Raw genomic sequence first — 22,581 nt, 5'->3', positions numbered from 1 at the left:
TGTGAATGTTCCCTCATCAAATCATCGTACAATCACTCATTCTCATCTTTGCAATTAGCCAAATGTGACTGAAAACTGAAGTAAAATCAATCAATCAACTTTATCAGGCATGGTGCCAAGGGTGAGCAGCCATAGCCCACCCTATTACAATAATAATAATAAAGTAATATTTTGGTCCCTTTTTCATCATATTCCACAAGATTTTTACACACAGACCACCTCCAACCAGATATACTGAAAGTCAAGTATTGTTAGGTTCCATCTTGGAGCAAGGAAAGTAAAAAAAAATGCATTGAATTATGCAGAATAAGGTTAGATGCTGTTATGGCAACCTTCTGATCTCCAGTATGTTGTAATCTACCTAGATCCGATCCCAAGAGATCCAAATGCAAAATTAGGCATCCCAAGTGGTAGTGCTGTTGCCTTGTAATGAAGTGGTCCCAGGTTCGATACTTGGTGGAGGCAGATAGTGGTTCGAATCCCACTTTAAACTGTAGGTCCGGTCCCGAAGCCTTACTGTGCATAAATTGGAGTTAAAACACCAAATCAATCAATCAAATGCAAAATTCGTGGATCAATGCCTTTAGATACATAATTCGATGAGAGGCAAGCAATTTCAGAAAACATTATATTTATATCCAGAGACAAGAACCATCCTTAACAGTTTACAAGTTGACAGAAAATATTGTAAGCTACCTTTGACAGAGAAGGTCATTTCTAAGATTAATGAATCAAGTGGATAAAATATTGTTACTCGTTACATTATATAGAAGAACATAACCCACAGCTGCTTACTTTTGATTTTGTCCATATCTTACATTCCAGGATGCATTCTGTGTGAGGTGTAAGCATTCTCTGAAATCGGAAGAGTTCAAGAAGAAGCTCTCTGATGGCCCCGAGTTAAAGGATTTCATTACTGGTGAAGTTGCAGCTTCAGAGGACTGGTCCAGTTACACAGGGAAACTGAAGAGGGAGAGAGGGGAGTCTGAGAGGCTGAGGCTCCCCCCATGGCTGAAGACCAACATCCCCACGGGGGAAAACTACAGCAGGCTGAAGGAAGACTTGAGAAAGTTGAACCTGCACACTGTGTGCGAGGAAGCTAGATGCCCTAACATTGGAGAATGCTGGGGTGGAGGAGAGCATGGAACAGCAACTGCAACTATCATGGTACGGTTAATCCATCCTGCTTACGTGAGGGGCATTGTTTTACTTGATATATTTCCAGTTGTACCCAGTGGCAGATTAATGACCTACTATTGAGGGCACGGGAGGGTGAAAAGGTGAAAATAATCATTGCATTGGAGAATTTTTGGAAGGGCTCAACTACCTAGAGCAGGTTCAGGCAATTGGTTTTTGTTCCTCTATTATGTCTGCATTACTTTTTTCCCTCTTGCTGTGCATGTGTACAGTGGGATCCATGAGTATTACCATGCAAATTGTCCATCACCATGTTCGTGCCCTTTATTTGACCCAATATGAGCTTCAAGTATTAAAAGAAAACTCAAAACAAGCTGTTGACAACTTCTGCACCTGCATACATAATAATCCGTCGCTTAAAAACACAAGATAAAAATTCATGAAAATAGTCATGGACATTTGCACAGTAATACTCATGGATCCCACTACAACATGTAAAACAGCCAATCTCTGTGGTGGAGTGGTTAGCGGAGCATGCTACAAAACCAGGTTCGAGTCCCAACCTGGGCATGGGTGTTATTTGTGAGTGTCCCTACATCAGTTTCATCGTCATCACTCCTTCTCATATTCGCAATTAGCCAAAAGTGGCTGAAAAGGGAAGTAAAATTAACCAAATCAATCAACCAGTCAAACATGTAATACAAACATACACTGAAGCTTGCACGTCAGGATGATATCAATCCTAAATGAATAGTTTCACACACCATTTTATACTTTCAAATTCCTCCTATATACCATGTAGAAATCATGTAGCAGTGAGACCTTTGAAGGAGAAAGTATTTTAATTAGATATGAAATTATTGTTTATTATTAAAAATTAGTTTCCATATTTTCCAAACTTTGTTATATTTATAATTTTGGGAATTATAAAATGAAGTTGATGTTCCTCTATAGACACATTTTTTCTAATTTTCATTAGAGCTAGCATATTATTTAATTCACTGTTAAATTTATGGATACACATTTGTTATATGAAATATTATTGCATGTTAGTTGATTAAAATGATTGTGAAAGTGTATGAACATATATTGATTGTTACTTACACTTTCTGCAATGTATTACTTTTTCCTCTTGTAGTTTATGGTTGTTAGAAGAAAAATAGTAATAAGATGGCATACAAATTTAGAACCAAGAATGGATTTGACAATTCACATTCCTGAAGAGAAGCATACTACAAGGGGAATAATTCTACAATGCAAGCAATGAATACATACAAAAATAATAATGTATTACTTCATGAAGTAATATTTGCTACTCATATGTTCTTACTTCATATTATTTTTCTGCCTTTCTATGTTAATTATAGAGACGAACTTGATGAAAAGACATGCAAAGAAGGAACTTTGATCCTGGCTATTTCAGTGGGGAAGAGGATGAGTCAACCCAGTGAATTTGGTTCCACCACTGATATGCCATGTGTTTATATGAGAGTAATTCAAAGTGGAGAACATAATTGCTAAAATTCTGCACACACACTCCTTCTCCCCCTCAATCACTCTGTGCATTGTTCTAATGATGTTTAATGTACCCACAAGGTATATTGTGTGCCTATAATGAGATCCTGACATTCTTATTTTTGTTCCATTGGGTGGTGCAATTTAAACAGCCTTTTTTATCAGTATTATGCAGTAACATGATTTGGGTCAGTTTTAAATTTTTGCTAAGATTATTGTCAATTTATCTTCTAGCTTTTGGGAGATACTTGCACAAGAGGCTGTCGTTTTTGCTCCATAAAGACTTCCAGAGCACCACCAGCACCAGATCCTGACGAACCAAAGAATACTGCTACAGCAATAGCAGCATGGGGATTGGATTACATTGTTCTCACATCAGTCGATAGAGATGGTGAGTTTGAGAAAGTAATTATCATTATAAGCTGTCGTGAAAGTTAAGAGACAGTATTTTAAGGGGATAAGCTGATATCAGTGATATTGGCATTGGAAAATATTGGCAGGAATTTAGTCACCAGTTCCAGCTGTTGTGTTTGGGTGTCTCAGGTTGTCTGCAGAAATGCCACGCAACGCATTTGCAAGGTCTGAATATCCTGCAAATTATGCAAAATGCATAATTTTCATTATTTTTGCAACAACATTGTGGGGAGAAATTGATTTTGTGATTAAACTATTATCTTGTGTGAAATTATGAATATTTTGACGCAAAACTCTGCAGTTCCAGTGGAAAACATATACATATTGTGAACTACTTTGCTTCAATTTTCAAGTATCGGTATTGGTGGAAATCAGTAAGAGTATCGGTAGTGGTACTAGCGTTACCGGCCATACCCGGAAACCCTATCATAAGCATTTCCTAACTCCCGAGAGCACTATAAATGGGGTTAACAACCTTCCTCAGGAGGAGAAGCCAACGAGCATGCCAAGGATTAGGATCAGGTCGGGAGAGCACGACATTGCCGGACGGGGAGAATCATCTACAGGGCTGCCCAGAAGCCATGGGGCCCAAGCCGGGGTCTGTCCAGAGGTGAGATGCCTGAGGCCAGCCAGCAGCGGGACCAGTGCCCAGCCGACCGTTCCAGCATCCAGGCGATCCGGAGATAAGTATCTGCCCCTTTATGGTGCTAATCCTTCTCCCCTAACTTCTCTGTCTAGAATAAAACTCAATCACTTAACTATTCAATTAGTGTTTCTTTAATTTAACTGCTCTACCTCTGACTCGTCGCCCGTTGGTCAATGGGTCCTACCTGGTGCGACTAAGGTTTTAACGCCCCCAATTGTGTTTCCAGGGACCAGCCCTGGGACAAGAACCTTAGCTCGTAACACTAGCCCTATTATATTTTTGAGCACTGAAAATAATTTAATTTTCAGGTCACTGATGTTAGGGTTAAAACTCCTCGGATGTATTATTTTTGCGGATATTTGATGTGTGCTTCATTCTAATACCTTGTGAAAATATTTCATGCAAAAATTTATTTATTTTCAAGTTTGCACTGAGGAGTTAACTGACACCAAGTATATATTGTAAAGAGAGATTCAAACCACTGAAATGTGCTCTCAGTAACAACTGGACATGGAATCTCTTGTACACAAGGCAATAGCTTTAACCAGCAAATTTTTTTAAAGAAAAACTTCAGTTGTACATCGTAAAATAGTTTCAAAAGTAAATTAGTAATCATGTATAAAAAGGCAAGAATTAAAATATTTGAGGTACATTGATCATAAAGATGGAATCAGATGTTATTGCTTTGTTTTTACTACAATTTTAAGTATACTTTTTTATTATTATTCGAAATATTTTAAGTTCAATTTGTGCACAGAAATTTTAAAACAGTTTTCTCTCATTTCAGATCTGGCTGATGGTGGTTCAGCTCATTTTGCTAGCACAGTGGTGGAATTAAAACAACGGTAAGTATCTTGGTAAATAAATAATAATAATAATAATAATAATAATACAAGGAATGTTCATAAAAAGAATTTGTTTTACTGAATTCCTTATTGCATATCAACTTATGTAATTATTCCTATGCTTTGTTACAGACTGCATAAACTTATGGAGTATGTAATCAGTAATGCACTTAAGCTCTTGCAGGAGGAAGTTTTGACTTTTCTTTTTAGTAATCATCTCTGTATTTTACATATTTTCATGTATCTGACCTTTGGCTGGAGGGAGGGGGTAGACCAACATCGGGGTTAAAGACTTCTTTCTTTCTATTTTACTTCTTTTATGTTGCTTTCCTACCTCTTGTAATCAAGATGCTAAGGACGAATGATGCACTTATGAAATAGATGATGGAACAATCACAATGATACATCCATGCCTTATCCACCTTTTGAATTTGGTACCCTCTCCTTTGTAGCATATTACACAGATCTCTCCACCATGGAGGCCAGCAAACGCCTTTCCTGACATGCATCTCTGTGGAACAAAATTCAGGGTTTTCTTTTCTTTAGGTTAGTAATGTGCAGTGATCAGAACACTACATTTTAAAAGTAGCTTCGCTACAGCTACTGCTACTCATCCAAAAATGTAGCTTCGCTACCACTCCATTTTCCAAAAAGTAGCTTGCTACGCTACTGTCCGCTACTCGCTACTTTGCTACTTTTGCACTACTTCTGCATTAAAAAAGAAAACAACTTGAAACAACCACATGGATATTCAAAAGAAGCCCCTAGTATGATAGTTGTACTTACTGGAAAATAGATTGTTTTTTTATTATCATAATTCCCGTAATTCGTTAAATGTTTGCTTTAGCTGGAGGATGCTTTTTTGCTATAGCTAAATGAGCAACAGGTGGAGTGATGCTTTATGTAAGTTTCCTGTTGGGAATGCTTCCCTGAAGACACAGTGGAAATTTTTTCACCTTGTAATCAAAGGGCCCCAGGTTCGATACCTGGCAGAGGCACTAGTGATTCGGATCCAGTCTTGATTAGCTTAACTGTGCATAAAGTGGACTCGAAACAAAAACTAGGAAAGATGCCTAGTTGGGAGGATGGATCATCCATTCCCCACACTACTCATCATCATCATCATTCATTATTCTTCCTCATTCTCACAATTAGCAAAAAGTGGCAGATAATGACACTAGATAAACAGAATAAAAAAGAAACCATTCGTCCTCATTGTCATGATTAGCAAAAGTTACAGAAAAGCGACGTAATAGTAGAAGAAATGCATACATTTGGAAACTGTATATTAACTAAAAGAAAATTATCGTTTCTACAGAAATAAATAACTCATACATACTTTTTACAATATCATAAAATATATTGAGGAAACTCATGTATAAACCCAAGTGTTCTAAACATATTGCAATTTTAAAATTTGTGAACAAATATTATGATGAAAATAATTGTAATTCCAGAAAGTATATGTCTATCATTCTTGTAACAATAATTTCTTGCTGGTGAGATCCTATGTACTAACAATGATCCACTGATCATTGAATGATCATCCACTGAGTCATTAAATGCTGGCACTATTTCTTTGTCATTGTCCATCCATTGATGGCTCATTTTTCCACTGCAAGATGTATTTACACAGTAATTAATGACATTTACCTGTCTCTTACACCATGGATATCCACAGGATTTGTTCCTGGAGTGGCGGAGAGGCATTTTCCCCAGGGGTGTAGCAAACGAAGCATGTTTCTCCACAAAATAGCGATGAAGCTTAAAAAACTTAGCTGTTAGCAGAATATAATCATATATGCCAGTTCAGTTTAGTTATCTGGATATTAGATTTATTCTATACTAATGAAATAAATTACGCAGATATCTATAATCTGCAATATCAAGATATTTATAATCTAGATTATCCATATTCCCATTAATAGGCTTTGCCATTATGAACCTCCTTCAAAAGTAAATGTTATTGTCAAATTTTTCATTGACGCTGTGGTCACATTCAAAATTTTCCCCAAAATGCAGAGAAGCAATGTAGCTGTAGCAAAAATCGCTACAACTACAGGAATTTTGTAGCTTCGCTAGAGCTACAGCTACAATTTTCAGAATGTGCTGCTACAACTACTGCTACCAATTTTGTAGCTAGCTAAAGTAGCGATGCTACAAGTAGCACGCTACTTCCGACCACAGGTAATGTGCATTATGGTTGGTAATAAGAAACGGCAATACGTAAGAGATATTACTGTATTTGCCAATGGATAAATTTACATCATATTCCCTTACCACCTGTGTGGTGAAGCCCCTTGAGTAGTTAATTTACAATATTGGCGTTAAATGTTTCTGTTTTGAGTTTCGATCTGGATATGGATATTCTTCATGAGTGTCCATTCATCAGGTAAAATAATAATATTTCTGTGTTATTCTTTCGAATATTTAGATTACATTCTACACATAACAGAAAGAGCTTTCTACTGTTCTTAAGATACAATTTATTATATCACCACTCTTCATGAATGCTTTTTAGTACTGATTTTAGTTTTAATTCAGTTTTTACTTTTTTACTTTTAGGAATCCAAATATTATGGTTGAATGCCTGGTGCCTGATTTCCGTGGTGATGTAGATGCTATTAAAACAATTATCCATTCTGAACTGGATGTTTTTGCTCACAACATAGAAACTGTTGAGGCTTTGACCCCATTCGTTCGAGATCCACGTGCTAAATATAGGTAAGTATCTATTTTAAGTAGAGATATGACAATTTTTTCTGTAAACACACAGCCATGAAAATAGGTAGCTGGGCAGAATTCCACTGGTGCCACATATAGGAAGAGCGAAGTGAGAGTGGGACAAAAGGCGCTGCTGGTTCCTGCACACTGTGTGGCAACGTCAACTGGGCTGCGTTGCCTAGTTCGAGGATGAGACCAACCTCTCTCCAGGACATTTTTGTGCCATCCCTGACCTTTCGATCAAATGCTGTCAGTTTGTATCACATGGATTACAAAGACCAACTGTACAACAAGATCTTTCTTTCTCTTAAACCTCCGAACACGTGGGTTTGAGCTCCTATGTGGCAACAGCACGAACTTCTGCCATGTGCCTAATTTCATGGGCGTGCGTTATGTTAGTTGGTGGTATGGTAGTGTGCAAGTACCTCGATTGTACATTCTTTTGTGCTTGTAGTTAACGAACTTAAAATGCAGGAAAATTTAAAGTTTTGAAATTATTCTAACATTTTGTTGTACAGTCAACGGCAAAAATAATGTTGGCAAATTGTCCATCGCTATTTTCATTACTTTTTTTTCTACATCCTGTGTTGTTTTAAGGAATGAAACTATGTTGGTTCGGAGCAGGTATTGTTCTCTGCTTATTGAAGTCATTATTTCAATTCATTGTGATCACATGGTGTAATTCAGACCGAATGAAAATGGTTGTGGACAATTCGCCTAATGTTTCTTTCACCGTTGGGTGTACCAAGATAAGGAACGGGTTAAATTCTAAATGTTACAAATGTAATGCAGCATTATCTGGAAGATAACACCGTTTGGGCATTCCAGCATTACGTGTGACAATCTGTAAGAGTGCCGATATCAGTATGTGTATCGATCCAAAGTGTTGAGAATTATGATATTATCCAAACCTGAATAATGTTCATGTTTTTACTGAAGAAATAATACATTCACTACATCTTTATTGCAGAAGATGGAAACAATCAAGTACGAAAAATGAGTCAAATCACAACCTAAACTTTACATAATTAATTAGACACAAAAGAGTTACTAACTTTTTATACTGTAATGGTCTGCTTTGATGGTACAAAATAATAAGCTACCAGAACTACAAATCTTAGAGGCCGATATGAAAATAATGTTAATACTCGCAGAACCCTTACAAAATTGGTAAGTTGGAAAGGGCAGAAGGTATTTTACTATGTTGTTCACAACACCTCAATTTCACTTGATGCAAAACTGGACCCAATAAACATTGTGGCAAGAACTAAGGAGTGTATAAGCAAAGGTACATACGATTGCTTGTAAGAAGGGGGGGGGGGGTGGCAAGCCAAGCTACGTATTCTTATATATAATTCACCTGCAAAATAAATGCCACACGACATTTTCAAGGTTGCGCACACATAAATAAACAGTATTACGATTATCAATATTAATGCCTTCACCACTAACTACACATGTTATATATATGTGCCCGTACTTGTTGGTTGATATGGCAAGGTCAAATTATCATACACATACTTCAATTTGTAACAGTTTAACAACTTTATTCAATTATATCTTTCTTCAACAATAACAATTCTATTACTCGTAAATTCACTACGCCTTTAATGACTTTTGGTACAACAATAAGGTGCAAGAAGAAGGCGACACTGTTATTTTGCGTAACTTCAAGTTCTGCACATTTTTACAAATTTTACAATCAATGTAGTTTTACGTGGTTGTACAACAAGAAAACTGTAACTTGCAAAAACTGTTTAATCATGTAACATGTAAGTTTGATTAAAATCAAATACAACTTTGTCCAGCAAAATCGGTTTTAATTAACTAGTGTTCAACACTTCAAATTCATAACTTATAAATCAAGACCATTATAGTACCTTGGCTTTCATTGCATTACTCTTATCTTGCCATAAGGCTAACAAAGGGGAACAAGGTTAATTAGATGCTCATTCAAAGATCAGGTCAAGCAAGAATGAGGTATCAAAAATCACCACGGTTGCGATTTGCCAAAAGTGACTTTTTGCGACGATTTGTACTTTTTACTAATTTCCATTTCTTAGCAGCAGTTTTATCGCCTGACAGAATCTACTCGTGATAACTAATGCTTATTCCTCATCTAATTAACAATTATGTGTTCACAAATTTTCCATTTTAACGAGGATTCCAAAACTACGTAGAATTTCACTACCAAGTTACTTTTTCAAAATAAGTGTTAGTGAATTCGCATAAGCAATTTGATTGGGGAGTTCATTTAACTACGTCTCGCAAAAATGTCTTTAGTTGAACGTATCTTACTCAACTGTAGAACAGGTTCATGGGGGGTATCAATTGCACTACGTCACTCGTTCCAACATGCTGGGAACTCAGGAAGATCGGTTTACAAGTAAATACTGTGGGCACACTTTTGAAATGTACTTTCATACCTTTTCAGAAGTTCGACACGATGTTCACTGGTATTTGTATAGCCTTCAGTCCTCTTTCCTTGCGTACTCCAAAACTTGTAGATCGTTAAGAAGATTTGACCAATTTCTCGTGTTTCGCCCACACGTAAACTTCGTACATCAGGATTTTCACATGTTATCGTCAAACGTTCATATATGTTATATATTAGTTCATTGATGTTGCTTATGAATATGTGAACCATAGTCCCCTTGCATCGCACTTGCCAAAAATAGCAAAGTCCACGCGATACAAATTCAAACTGCCATAACGGCAAATACAACTGCCCCTTTCCGATGCGTGATTGAAACTGTTCTCGATGTGTGTGCTTGCTTCGCCCGGTATGTCAGGTTACATCATGCCAACTGGCGTGATTAAGAAAGCAGCCGAAGTAGCATAACAGGTTCTGCCACCTATAGGAAATTGCCAGAACTACGTCACTTTTCTTTCGTAACATGAGCGCATAACCGCAAGCAACACTCTGTGTTGAAACTTGTAGGACTTTCGGTAACTTTACAACAGAGAAACCAGGTTTTTTACCGAAAATCGCTACAATACAAAACTTACTTGTACAGGTTCTACTAATTTCCACCCAAGTGGGTGGTGGCAGAGGCCACCGAAATTACTAGAGCCTGTACAAGTAAGTTTCATGGAAAAAGTTAGTTAACTCACTTATGTCTAATTATTATCAAGTGCATCTTTTATTCCCCAAACATAAACTTTGTGTGTGAAAAATTTCTATACGTATTTAGACCGATTTGCGGATGAAAACTTACTAAACCAAATATATTTTAACACAAAGTGGTATCAGCTCAGCCTTGGTTTGTGATAACCTCTTTTGGCATGGTAGAGATGGTTACTGTTGTTATGTCATGTGTTTATATTCTTGGTGCCCTTGACCCTCTGTACCCCCTGGAGAAAGTGAAATATTTTGCGTAGTTGATGAAGATTTTGTTTATCAATGTTTTCAATTGATGTTTGCTCACGGAAATGTATTATTGTGAAGTAAAGTACATCTGTTACCTTAGCGTGTTACTTTGCCGTGTAGCAGAACAGCCCAATGTCTTCGTGCAAGTGAATATAGCACCCAAAACGACTTTCCACAACAGCAGCTATAATTTTACGTAGTTAGGTTAGGATTGCAAGGTTTGGTACTGATAGTTATATTTGACATGTTCTTTCACTATTTTAGTTTGCATACAAACAGTTTTTACTAACAAAGAGTGGCGAAAGTACTCCGAAATTGCAGGTTTTAACTTATGTGGGCCATACATTCGGATCAAATATCTCCGTTGCTTGTGCTTTCCTAGTGCTGAAACCACTTTTATATTACATAAAACATTGAAATCTGTCGATTAAAAAGAAATTTGACATAATTCTCAAGAGAGTGCAGTGGGTCAATGGCCTCATATTCTGAATGCCTTCAGCCTTCTCTAACTTGATATCTACCTGTAAGCAATGGTAATAAATTGATACTTATTTCTTGCAGACAATCCTTACAAGTTCTGAGGACAGCAAAGGAAATAAACCCTAGTCAAATTACAAAATCCTCTATTATGTTGGGACTTGGAGAAACTGACAGTGAAGTCCAGCAAACACTAGATGGTGAGTAGTGATCCCATTGATACATTTTTTCCCTTCATGATGGCATGCTTGTTACTTTTGTGATATTGTTTATCTGAGCACATACATACAAGCACATACATCATAAACTATGTATACATTAAATATCAAAATGTTTAGCCGTTATATAACACTTTTCTTAATGTTTCAGTATGTATGTGTTACTTTGACATTACCACTACAACTTTTTTTATATCTTTTCTAGATAATTTTTTGCACTGACTTTGTTATTCATGGAAAGATTGGATCAGAATTGGTTATTGATTTATCACAAGTAGAAACTTACGTTGTAAGATTATCTTCATAAATTAGGTTACAAAAAAGACCTAATGTAATAAATTGTTAACCTAATGAGGCAAATAAATACCTACTGGGAATCAAACCTATGATCTAAGGTACCATGAGCAGCAGGATCATAGCGAGACTCATGGGGAACTCAGGGCAGACTACTCAAGTGGGGTTCCCATTTACTGCTAATCCAGTGGCTGGATCTACAAATACAAAATGTGTGTAATTTTAGAATATGGAGTGGTAAACAAAGGGGTGGTATAGTTCTCCTGATTATGATTAAAGGTGTATTTGTTTTTGACAAATTTTGGAAACTAAAAATAAGAATGTGTACAAAATAACTAATAAAATAGATACTGTTAAATACAATAAATTCTTTACTCTTTAACAAATTAAGAGTAATAACTGATTACAATGCTTATGTTAATGATTAATTGATTATAATTTACAAAGTTAGACTTAAGACTTAAATAATTTCTTTCTTGATTTTTTTGCCTGCAGAAGCATCAAATACTTTATTAAATGCGATTTTTTAATTCTGAGAGTGAAGCCAGACCACTAAAGTGTTCCTGACTAATAGTATTGCATCGGTAGGTTTTTTGTAATTTTATATTTAGAAAATGATCCCTCAGCCTTTGCTACTGTGAGAGGGACAAGAAATAAGACGTGCACACATGAGATTAACTGAAAGTCAATGGACTATTTTGCATCACAATTAGATCAGCAGTTCTTTCACATAATTCATGTCCTTTATTTTGTGTTTAAAATTACTTCTAACTGATAATATTTGTGACTGAAATAAACGTTTGTAAATGTTTCTGTACAAAAATAAAAAGATGGTTCACTTTCTATTTGTCTACAACTGCTTTCATGCCTTTAAAACAATTATCCAGGTGTGAGCAAATTGTGTCTATCATCGGGTAAAATATTGATACTTTGAACCAGCTCTTGGTTGGTATGTATTTGTCCTGAGAGTTTGTCAAAGTGCTTCTTTGTCTTTTTCATTATTTTGGCAGGAAATTCACTTTGAAATCCCCCACTTGACACATATTTTCATCAATTCAACAAGTGATTCAAATGAAGCTCAGTCATTTCTAAGAGTGTTCCACAAGAGATGCAGCCTAAATATCAAGAGATTATAGTTGTAATGACGTAAAAGTGATATTTATCTGCTCCAAATCTGTCAATAACAAAATAAATCTGTGTATTAATGTTATATATATAAAAAAAAAAAAACCTGGAAATTAACTCTTGCTATCACAGAATAGTTACCAAAATCTGTTGTAGACATTGCAAATTGTTTAAGAAAAAAAGGTTATTTCCCGGTTACCTTCTACAGCATCTTTAAGAATAAAGTTTATACTATGATTAGAGCAATGCACGTAATAAGATTGAGGCACTGGCGTACGCAGATGAGACCTGATGGGGCTATACAGTTCTTCACAAAATTTTGAGAAAATCAAAATTTTCAAAAGAAAGCAGTAAATATCTTGCGAAGAAGCGAAGTGCTAATGCACCCCTCCATTAAAGGGAACCATGTTTACCATTTTTGTCTTTGGAAAACTTTTAAATCGAAAGTTAAAAGTCGAAATTATGAAATATTTCATAACGTTCCCACCTTCTCTACAAGCGGCTATGTAATATCCGTCTTTACAATTCCAACTCCCTCCAAAGAAAAAAAACCTGCGTATGATAGGGGCTTGATGTGCAAGATGTTGTGTTCTTTTTTGTAGGAACACCGATGATTTCCAATCCTTGCCTAATTGTGTTAAATCTTGCATAATTTTACCCCATTAGCATTCTTTGCTTAGCATAGTGGGAAATCATGGCATAATTTCTGCAGACGTGCATCCATAAGAAACCACCAACTTTGGGGCTCACGTCACTATAACTGCCTACAGTGGGTCAATCTAACAAAAAGATAAGTTACGAAAATCCATTAAAGTTTTCCGGCATTTTGGGGCTCTTTACCTCAATACTCGTGAACTTTCTGAGACACGTTGCAATTCAGTAACAGCCTTTACCTAGTTATGCCTCTGATGAGCAGCCTTGTCACCCCTCCCAAATTCTGTCATGCTTCATTGACAAAGTTCTCATTTGTAATTTCTGTTATACTAATAGGAAGTTTGAAATACCGTTTGCCCGTGCGTAGAGGTAATAAGTGCTCGGTAATCACTTTTAAAGTGCATGCATTAGTGTGTTATGGCCTTGTACTGTGAGCACTATTATTGGTTTCAAGTAAGTAGAAATGTGATGTGTGATGTGTAGTTCAACTAGATATGCTGGCTTCCATGATGGGGTGGTTAGCTAGGGATCCAAGCTTCCAAGCATCAGTAAAGCATTCTTTGTGTCTGTTCCACATCTACTTCATAATTGAAGGGCTCGGGTGTAAAACATGGTAAGTGACATTTTGGTCCTTTTGGAGTTACAATGTGCATTGTGTAGTCCATCGTAAATGGAGTAATATCATACTCGAAGTGTTTCTTTTCATCAACAGATGACAGAGCTAGACGTGTTGAAAGTTATGGTATCTACCAGTTGTTTCATGTAAAGTATGGTAAGTAGCAAAGATGGTGGTGAAATGGCTGTTACTGAATTGCAACGTGTCCAAGAAAGTTCACGAGTATTGAGGCAACAGCAAGGATGAGAACGAGTTAAGAGAGTGTACATGATTCCCATAATGACCCGGAATATGTACCACCGACTAAGAATGATGAGAATGAAGAGGTTGCCAATCAAAAATGCGACTAAAACTGTGCATGGCCACGTACATTCTATTTCATGTAAAACGTGGTATCTACGGTAGATACCATTGTTTACATGCAGCAGTGCTCATAATGGCAGTTTCGAATTAAATTTTAATCTTGAACCTGGATGTGAACTGCAATCTAGTAGAGAAGCACATACTTTTCTTATACTAGATATAAATAACTGTAGTCACATAGAAATTTGTTTGATTTTTAATTGGGTATGCACATTTAAGGCTGCTTTAAGATACTATGCCTTATACAAGCAACGTCAAAAATGTATTACATGTAATTTGATCTGAATCATATCAATTATTTGGAACTGTTTAGTTTTTTTATAAAATATTTCTTTCATAAATCTGTAATGCGATTTTTAAAAGTTATAATATGTTTATGGTGGAGCTAATAACGTATTTGTAATTTAATTAACTTTCATATTTATGATATGTGTGACTTTGATGAAAGCAAATTATTTTATTGTTGATATTGCAAATATGTCTTCTTCTTGGTTCAAAATTATAACTATTTTAAACCATAAGAGCTAAATATCAGTGAAAACTATTAAAAACTTAAACCCTGTGTACATTTGAAATCATTCTTTTACAAACATGTGAAGTTAAAGAAAAATACAACAAAATGTTACAAGGTCATAATTGTGTCTTCATTGATTTGCTTTATTTTACTTCACGTCTTGTGTCACTTTTGGCTTATTTGCGAAGATGGAGATGAGTGATGATATGATGAAATTGATGAATAATCACTCAAAAACATCCATGCTCAGACTGGGATTCGAACCCGGGACCCCTGACATCGTAGCACGATTTCCTAACCACTCCTCCACGGGGGCCGGTAATTGTTATCTTGAAGATAGAGATCTAAACTTTTCGAAAAAATTGTTTTCCGAGTTTCGAAAATGAAATTTTTCGATTTTTCAAAAAAAAATGTTTCGTTTTTCGAAAAAATAGTTTTTTCGTTTTTCGAAGAAAAAAAATAGCTTTTCGTTTTTCGAAGAAAAATATAGTTTTTCGTTTTTCGAGAAGAAATCATTTTTCAAAATTATTTTGTTTTTCCTTTTTTTTAAAAAAAAATCGTTTTTCGCTTTTTTGTTTTTCGAAAAACTTTTCATCCACTTTTCATTTTCGAAAAAAAAATATTTTTAGATTTTCAATTTTTCAAAAGAAGAGGCCATCCCCATTTTATGTATAAATTGCTTATTGAATCACAAAAATCTAATATTGCCATTGTATGCAATTTGGCTAGTCTACGTAACACAGCTTTGTATCAAGAGAAGCTTGTGAATCGCATTCTGTTTGGCATGCTGAGGTAATAATTAGAGCCTCTGTGTGTGTGAAGTAGATATGTGATGCTGAAAAACTGCTCACATATAAACATTTTTTTTACGAATGTGATCTCCATATAGATATAAGGAAGTTATTTTTAATCACAAGCATTCAGAACTTATTTTTTTAAATACTAACGTAATAAAACAATGAAATCTACTTTTCTAATGGTGTTCATTTGAGTCGTAGACATAGGAAAGCAAAAACTTGTTACAACAAGTAGCTCAGGTTATTGTTTATTGAATAAAATTATTATTATTAAGGGCTTTCATTTTTGTGTTACAAATTGTTATGGTTGCTATAAAGAGTCTAATGTCAAAATAATATTATTGAACTGACATCACAAGTTAGCTTGAATAAAGCGGTATCTGATCACTTATTTTGATAATGTCTTTGCATGTAAAGCATGGTAACTACGACAATTCCTTGAACAACCCTGAAACAAATCGCATGTAGCACCACCGAAAAAAATAATTCTGATGAAATCATGTTCGTATGATAGTAAACATACAAGTGAATCATATTTGCTATAAATAATTTAGAAATTTATTTTAATTTGTAAATCAGATTTTTTTGAAACATCAACTTTCAATATCTCGAAACCTGCATTTTGTCATTTACCATGTTTTACATCAGAGCCCTTCAATTCATTATTTATTCCCAACCTCCGTGACATATCATGCTACAATGCAAGGGGTTCCAGGTTTGAATCGCAGCCTGTGCATGGGTGTTCTTTGTTAGTATGTATCATATCACTCATCCTTATCGTTGCAATTAGCCAAAAGTGGCAGAAAACAGACTAGATAACAAAAATCACTATAAAATATGACTAAAAATTAAACTTACGAAGTGTGTTCAAAGAGAGGAGGGCTGCATCTGAATTTATGAATAACATTTTCTTCTGAAGACCTTTGTGCAAACAGCATGTGACATTGTAAATAGTAAAATTATCACTGAGAATAATTGGTCCTTATGACTTGAGGTTGATGTGGAGTTTATATCCATTTCACACATGTAATCTAATGCCTCCAAATCAAGGATTTCCAGGTTTAATCCTGGTGGAAGGATGTTGCAAAGTTTTTGTATCCCATTTTAAACTGTGGGTCAGTATTCATTCAAGCTTTAGTATTAATTTAAACATTTACATTCTTGGATTAGCAACTACAAACATTGAAATGTGCAAAATACATAATATTCCTTAATTTTATGTCATGAAGGATTTATTGAAAATGAACTGAATAAAGTAATATTCAGATTTGGGATGGACCAATAATTACGAAACTGATAAGTACCAATATAAAATATAAAATTATAAGATATAAAACTGATGACTTATGTTATACCGATCCAATATGTAATTGCAAATGCTGCATGAAGAATCTGAATGGTTCAGTAAATCAGGGCATACGAATTATGCATTTAATTCATAATTGGGAAAAGAGAGATGCGGTAGTGGATAAATACGGAGAAACTAGTACTCACTTTATCCGCGAGACTGTACAACGAAAGAGTACAGCAAGTTCCAACGAGGATGGTGGCAGTGGCCACTGAAATTAATAGATCAAAGTAGAAAAAAAACAACAGTTTTGCGGATAAAGTGAGTACTAGTTATGCATTTAAATTCGTAACAATACTAATAAAACAACAACATTTTGTACCAAGTTACAGGTTATTTGTGGATATATATTGGATCGATACTTCATGTCTATATTGACTAATATTGCCCCATTCTAATACTGACTACTGCAGATTTATTAATATCTATTATTTTGGGAGCAGTACTCAGGTGGATTGAAATTGTAAAGTTCCAGTGTCAAAACTGTCTCAGAAATTTAAAACAGAAGTTCAAACACCAGTTTCGGTTTGGTCCTAATATTTCTAGTGACTGCAATGATCATACAATCTGATGGAAGTGAATTTAAAATCTCTTCTTAAAGAAGTATCAAAAAATTACTATTCAGTTTTTGCTAAGAAATGCCATAATATAAATACTACTATCGAGTTTGGACTCCAATTAAAAATTAACCAGTAGACCTACATAAAAATTGTTACATCAAAATTTAGCTTATTCAATTCTGCGTTAATCTATGTTAACGAATTTTTTTTTTCGAGTATGCCTTTTATTTTTTATTGTTGTGAGAACAAAAAGAGGGTCGTTTTTTTTTGTTTGTTTTTTAGTTTTGCAAATGATCGCTCTCTTTGAAATTCTTTAAATCAAAAACAGGTTGTTCATCGTTATGAAATTTTAGTAGGTTGCAGGCAGAAAGGTTTCAAACACAATTATAATTTTCAGCTTTTCTTGGTCTTGTTTTGAAGCTCTTTGCATCTGTTTTTGAAATGCATTATCATTTTTAATTGGAGTCCAAACTCAAGTATCTATAATTTTTAATCTGACAGGATGTGTGTTACCTCTGTTTGTGTATGTCACACTTTAGGAGCACAACTTATGTATACCGCGGCTGATGTCTAGGGTTATGGGTTCTTTCTTTAAGAATGTAAATCTGACAGCAGAGATATATGCCAATGGATATAAATAAAGGAAATATATATTCTGAAACTTCTGCGATACAGCGATTATATGCATTAAAATTTTATACAGTAATTTTCTTCTTCTTCTATGGAAAGGTAACTTCTTCTTCTTCTATGGAAAGGTTAACTACTTCTTCTTTCTTCTAGGAAAGGATTAACTACCTCTTCTTTCTTCTAGGAAAGGATTAACTACTCTTTCTTCTAGGAAAGATTGACTTCTTCTTTCCCTTTCTTCTGTGGAAACAAGGCTAACATCTTCTTTGGAAAGATTAACTTCTTCTTCCCTTTTCTTATGAAGACAGATTAACTTCTTATTCTTTCTTCTTGTGAAAGGATTAATTTCTTCTTCATTCTTCTATGGAAAGGATTAACTTCTTCTTTCTTCTAGGAAAGATTAATTTCTTCTTCTCCTTTCTTCTGTGGAAAGGTTAACTTCTTTTATTCTTCTATGGAAAGGTTAACTTCTTCTTCCCTTTTCTTCTGTAGAAGGATTAACTTCTTCTATTGTTCTATGGAAATATTAATTTATTCTTCTCTTTTCTTCTGCATAAAGATTAACTTCTTCTTCTTTCTTCTATTGTTTCTTCTGCATGAAGCTCAAATATAACTACCAAGATTTAGTGCACTTTGAGGCGCCACCGAGATAACAACGAAAGGACAACCAAGGATCGCAGTTATACCAGCGCTGCCGTTGGTCCAGTGCGACTAATGTAAATAGCGCAACCATACTGCTTTGGGGTGACAAATATTGATATAGCGCAACCAAGGGGAACAACCAAAAATCTAACGAGAAGTTTCCTTCTCACCAGACAGAAAAGACGCAGATTTGAATCAGCTGCTTGACTTCTTTAATCTCCTATATGTACAGCTTATGACGATTATGTCAATCATTGCTTTATTCCTTTGTGTTTCTTATTCTATATTTACACCGATTTAATCTTTACTCATTATCTTTTATTTGTTTTGTCTAATTTTAATCGCTTCCTGGTTCCTCCTAGTTCATTAGTAATTTACTTTCCGTTTTTCCACTCGTGCTGCCATCTATCGTTGTTTTCGTCAACTGTTTCCCCCTATGTTTATCATTGGGTTCGGCCGTTCAGGCATGTAACGTGTCAGTGTGAAATTTTGGCCGATACCGATAAACTGGCCATATAAAATACCGATATCCCATATTCTACCGATCTGATATAAATTTCCAAATTGTCTTTGAAGAACCTAAAGTGTTCATTCACCTGCTTAATAAATGTTTGTTTCCAGGTGACTGCAGTGCAAAAGAAGCAGCATATTTAGACATTTACTTTTTAAAAAGTACGGCATTGAGATTATCCATAAAAATTGTAATAAAATGCAAGAATTTTGCACTAAATGATAAGATATTTATAGGTACATTGGATCGGTAAAATAAACGGTAATTTTACCGATACACCGATATGCCTGTATCAGCCAATACCGTTAGAGTACCGATTAATCAGTCCCATCCCTAATAAATACAGTTACTTAACTCAATCACATTTCTGTCTTATATATTTTCAGATTTGAAGGAAGCAGGTGTTGACTGCGTTACTTTGGGTCAGTACATGCAGCCAACAAAGCGCCACTTGAAGGTTGTAGAGTACGTGACACCAGCTAAGTTCAAGCATTGGGAGGATGTAGGTAACTCAATGGGGTTTCTGTACACAGCAAGTGGGCCTCTAGTACGAAGCTCTTACAAGGCAGCTGAGTTCTTTATAGCAAATATTATTCGCAAGAGGAAGTCGTCAGAATGTTAACCTCTGTTGTTTTGTTCTAGTGCCATCAAATAAATGTAAGTTTTGTACGTAGCTGTTGACGTACATGTGAAGTGCTACAACACATGTAATGTAATTTTTGAATCTCAGGGTGAATTGTTGTAGGAACAAAGTGTGGATAAACATGAGTTGAGGAATTTGTGGGTTTTATTTTGTGCATGAATTTTTGTGTTCAGTGGATTTCTAATCAACTTGGTGATGACTATTCATGAATTAAAACAAATATTTGAAATAAACAGGTGAGTGTAGTTGTGTATTGAAATAGACAATGTTTCAACACAATAAAAATGGAGATTGCTGAACTTGTTTCAATCATGGTTAACGTAGCAGACTTTCAAATCCTGTTGTGCGTAATCTTGACTGAGATAGTATCTTCAATGAAGGTTACTGATGTTTTCTCTCATTTCCTTCCCCCTTTTTTAAGCTCCCTGTTGCCAAAAGTTCCTTAATTTTTTAATTAGAATTAATATATTTGAATCTTTATTCAACAGAAAATAAATAATCACTTCATTATTCTCCTTTACTTATATAAAAATGATAAGCATTATTTTAAGACTTATTTCTGGTAATAGTACAAGGATGAGCTTTAATGAATAAAGATTTTTCAGCACCAACACTTGTAGTTTTATTAATGTGGATTCAAGCTGATGTTGAAAAAGTTCTTTTTTGTGTGTGTTAAACATACACTAAAACTATTTCTAAAAATTCACAAATTCAAAAGTTTCATTTGATATGTAGAGTAAGATATTTTTTTGCTTACTTTTTTAAAATACAAAGTCTTAATTGCATAAATGCTGATATGTACTATGTATATATTATATTTAGATATTTTAAGTTTGTTTTCTATTTCTTTAGGTTATTTGAGCTACTCCCCAATGGTGTAGTGCTAATGTTGTTGCCTTGTAATCAAGGAGTCCTGGGTTCGATATCCTGTGGAGGCATACAGTTGCTTGGATTTCACTTTGAACTGTAGGTCCAGCCCCAATTAGTTAAAAACTCAAGTCCATTCTAGGTTAATTGCATTTCTGAGGATGAATACTCAATTCATGAAACAGATCAATCAACAGCGCAAAGAAAACATCTATGCTTTACCAGGGCTTCAAATCCATAAATCTTGGCTTTATAGTGCATTGCTCTAAACTACACCATGGAGGTCAGCTAAAGGATGGTATGTTAAAAGGCTACTCAGCACAATGTAAAAGATAATTTAACTGTCATAATATACTAACTAGGATGTCATATCTTTGTTCCAAGGCATTTTGAAAACCATTCAAACATACCTTTTTCAAAATCTCAATATGCTGACCAAGGCAGAAATTTATTTTATTATAAAACATAAACTAAACGTAACGTTTCAACCTTCTAGCAAGGTCTTCTTCAGACTGTACCATGTACAAGGTTGAAACGTTACATTTAGTTTGTTTTATAATAAAATAAATTTCTGCCTTGGTCAGCATAATGAGTTTTTCATATCATGGAAACAAGGCTTAATGGTGTTACATTTTTCAAGCATGCTCTAGAAGAAAACAGGCCTGTGACAGGATTATTTCACACCATACAAACCAATTGAATGCATCATATCATGCTCCTCTGGTAAGAAATGTTTTGAATTTGTTTGATCTCAGGTAACATCATGTGTCACTTTTTATGTCAGTGTGAAAGCAGCCTTAGGCATGGTAACATTCCAAGGCTTACATTTACATGAATAATATGGAGAATAAAATGTAGGTCATCCTCAATGACTTATAGCGGCAAAAGCAGCCTATGCTCCGGAAATTGGACCATTTTAAGGAAAGATCAACTGTTGGTGATAATGACCCTGCTAAGAAAGTGTTGTTGGAATACCACGTTGGTTAAAGGAAGTGAGGAAGATCTAAATGAAGATGGATGGATTAAGTGGATGAGGATTTCCTGGAACTCCAGTGCAAAAATTGGAAAGTGGTGCAGATGGAGACAAATCACAGAGGGGGCCAAGGTTTCTCAGTGGGCTTCAGTGCTATAAGAATAAGGAAGATAATCATCATCTCTAATGAGAAGTTTACTTATTAAGGCTCTACTAAACCTTTGGCAGCTGTCAGGGCAATTTTTTCAAATTGTTCTCTCCATTCGAAAAACAGTTGTGCTATTCCAAAATCTGAAAAATTACATCATCTTAGAATTCCTTCTAGAGCATTGATGTGAATTTTCGTGTAGTTTGTTTTCACTGTTATCTATAACAGTTGGGCTGAAAAGTTCGTAGGCTAACATAGTAAAAAATATTTTTTTGACAAAATTCGATTTTATTATTCAATATAGTTGCCTTTGAGGGCGATACAACGATTATAGCGGTCATACAATTTTTCGATGCCATTTTTATAGTACGATTTCTCTTTAGCCTCAAAATAGGCCTCAGTTTCGGCGATTACCTCTTCATCAGTGCTAAATTTCTTTCCAGCGAGCATTCTTTTAAGGTCTGCAAACAGGAAAAAGTCACTGGGGGCCAGATCTGGAGAATATGGTGGATGGGGAAGCAATTCGTAGTCTAATTCATATAATTTTGCCATC

The 22,581-nt window shown here is 35.1% G+C and overlaps 1 protein-coding gene across 1 annotated transcript in view; it reads left to right on the top strand.

Moving 5' to 3' along the window:
* Nucleotides 1-20,651, top strand: part of Las (lipoyl synthase, mitochondrial) — a 30,206-nt gene extending 9,555 nt beyond the window's left edge. The window contains exons 2-7 of the mRNA XM_083126127.1: nucleotides 826-1,167; nucleotides 2,887-3,043; nucleotides 4,500-4,557; nucleotides 7,123-7,281; nucleotides 11,213-11,328; nucleotides 19,784-20,651. Coding sequence (XP_082982253.1) covers nucleotides 826-1,167; nucleotides 2,887-3,043; nucleotides 4,500-4,557; nucleotides 7,123-7,281; nucleotides 11,213-11,328; nucleotides 19,784-20,019 — 1,068 coding nt within the window. The 3' untranslated portion in view covers nucleotides 20,020-20,651. The remainder of the gene's footprint in view (nucleotides 1-825; nucleotides 1,168-2,886; nucleotides 3,044-4,499; nucleotides 4,558-7,122; nucleotides 7,282-11,212; nucleotides 11,329-19,783) is intronic.
* Nucleotides 20,652-22,581: the final 1,930 nt, after the last annotated feature.

Source organism: Lepisma saccharinum, chromosome 1 (assembly GCF_977018435.1).
Source record: "Lepisma saccharinum chromosome 1, izLepSacc3.1, whole genome shotgun sequence".
Lineage (NCBI taxonomy): Eukaryota > Metazoa > Arthropoda > Insecta > Zygentoma > Lepismatidae > Lepisma > Lepisma saccharinum.
The sequence above is the reverse complement of the archived record's forward strand: the minus strand, read 5'-3'. Positions and strand labels throughout refer to the sequence as shown.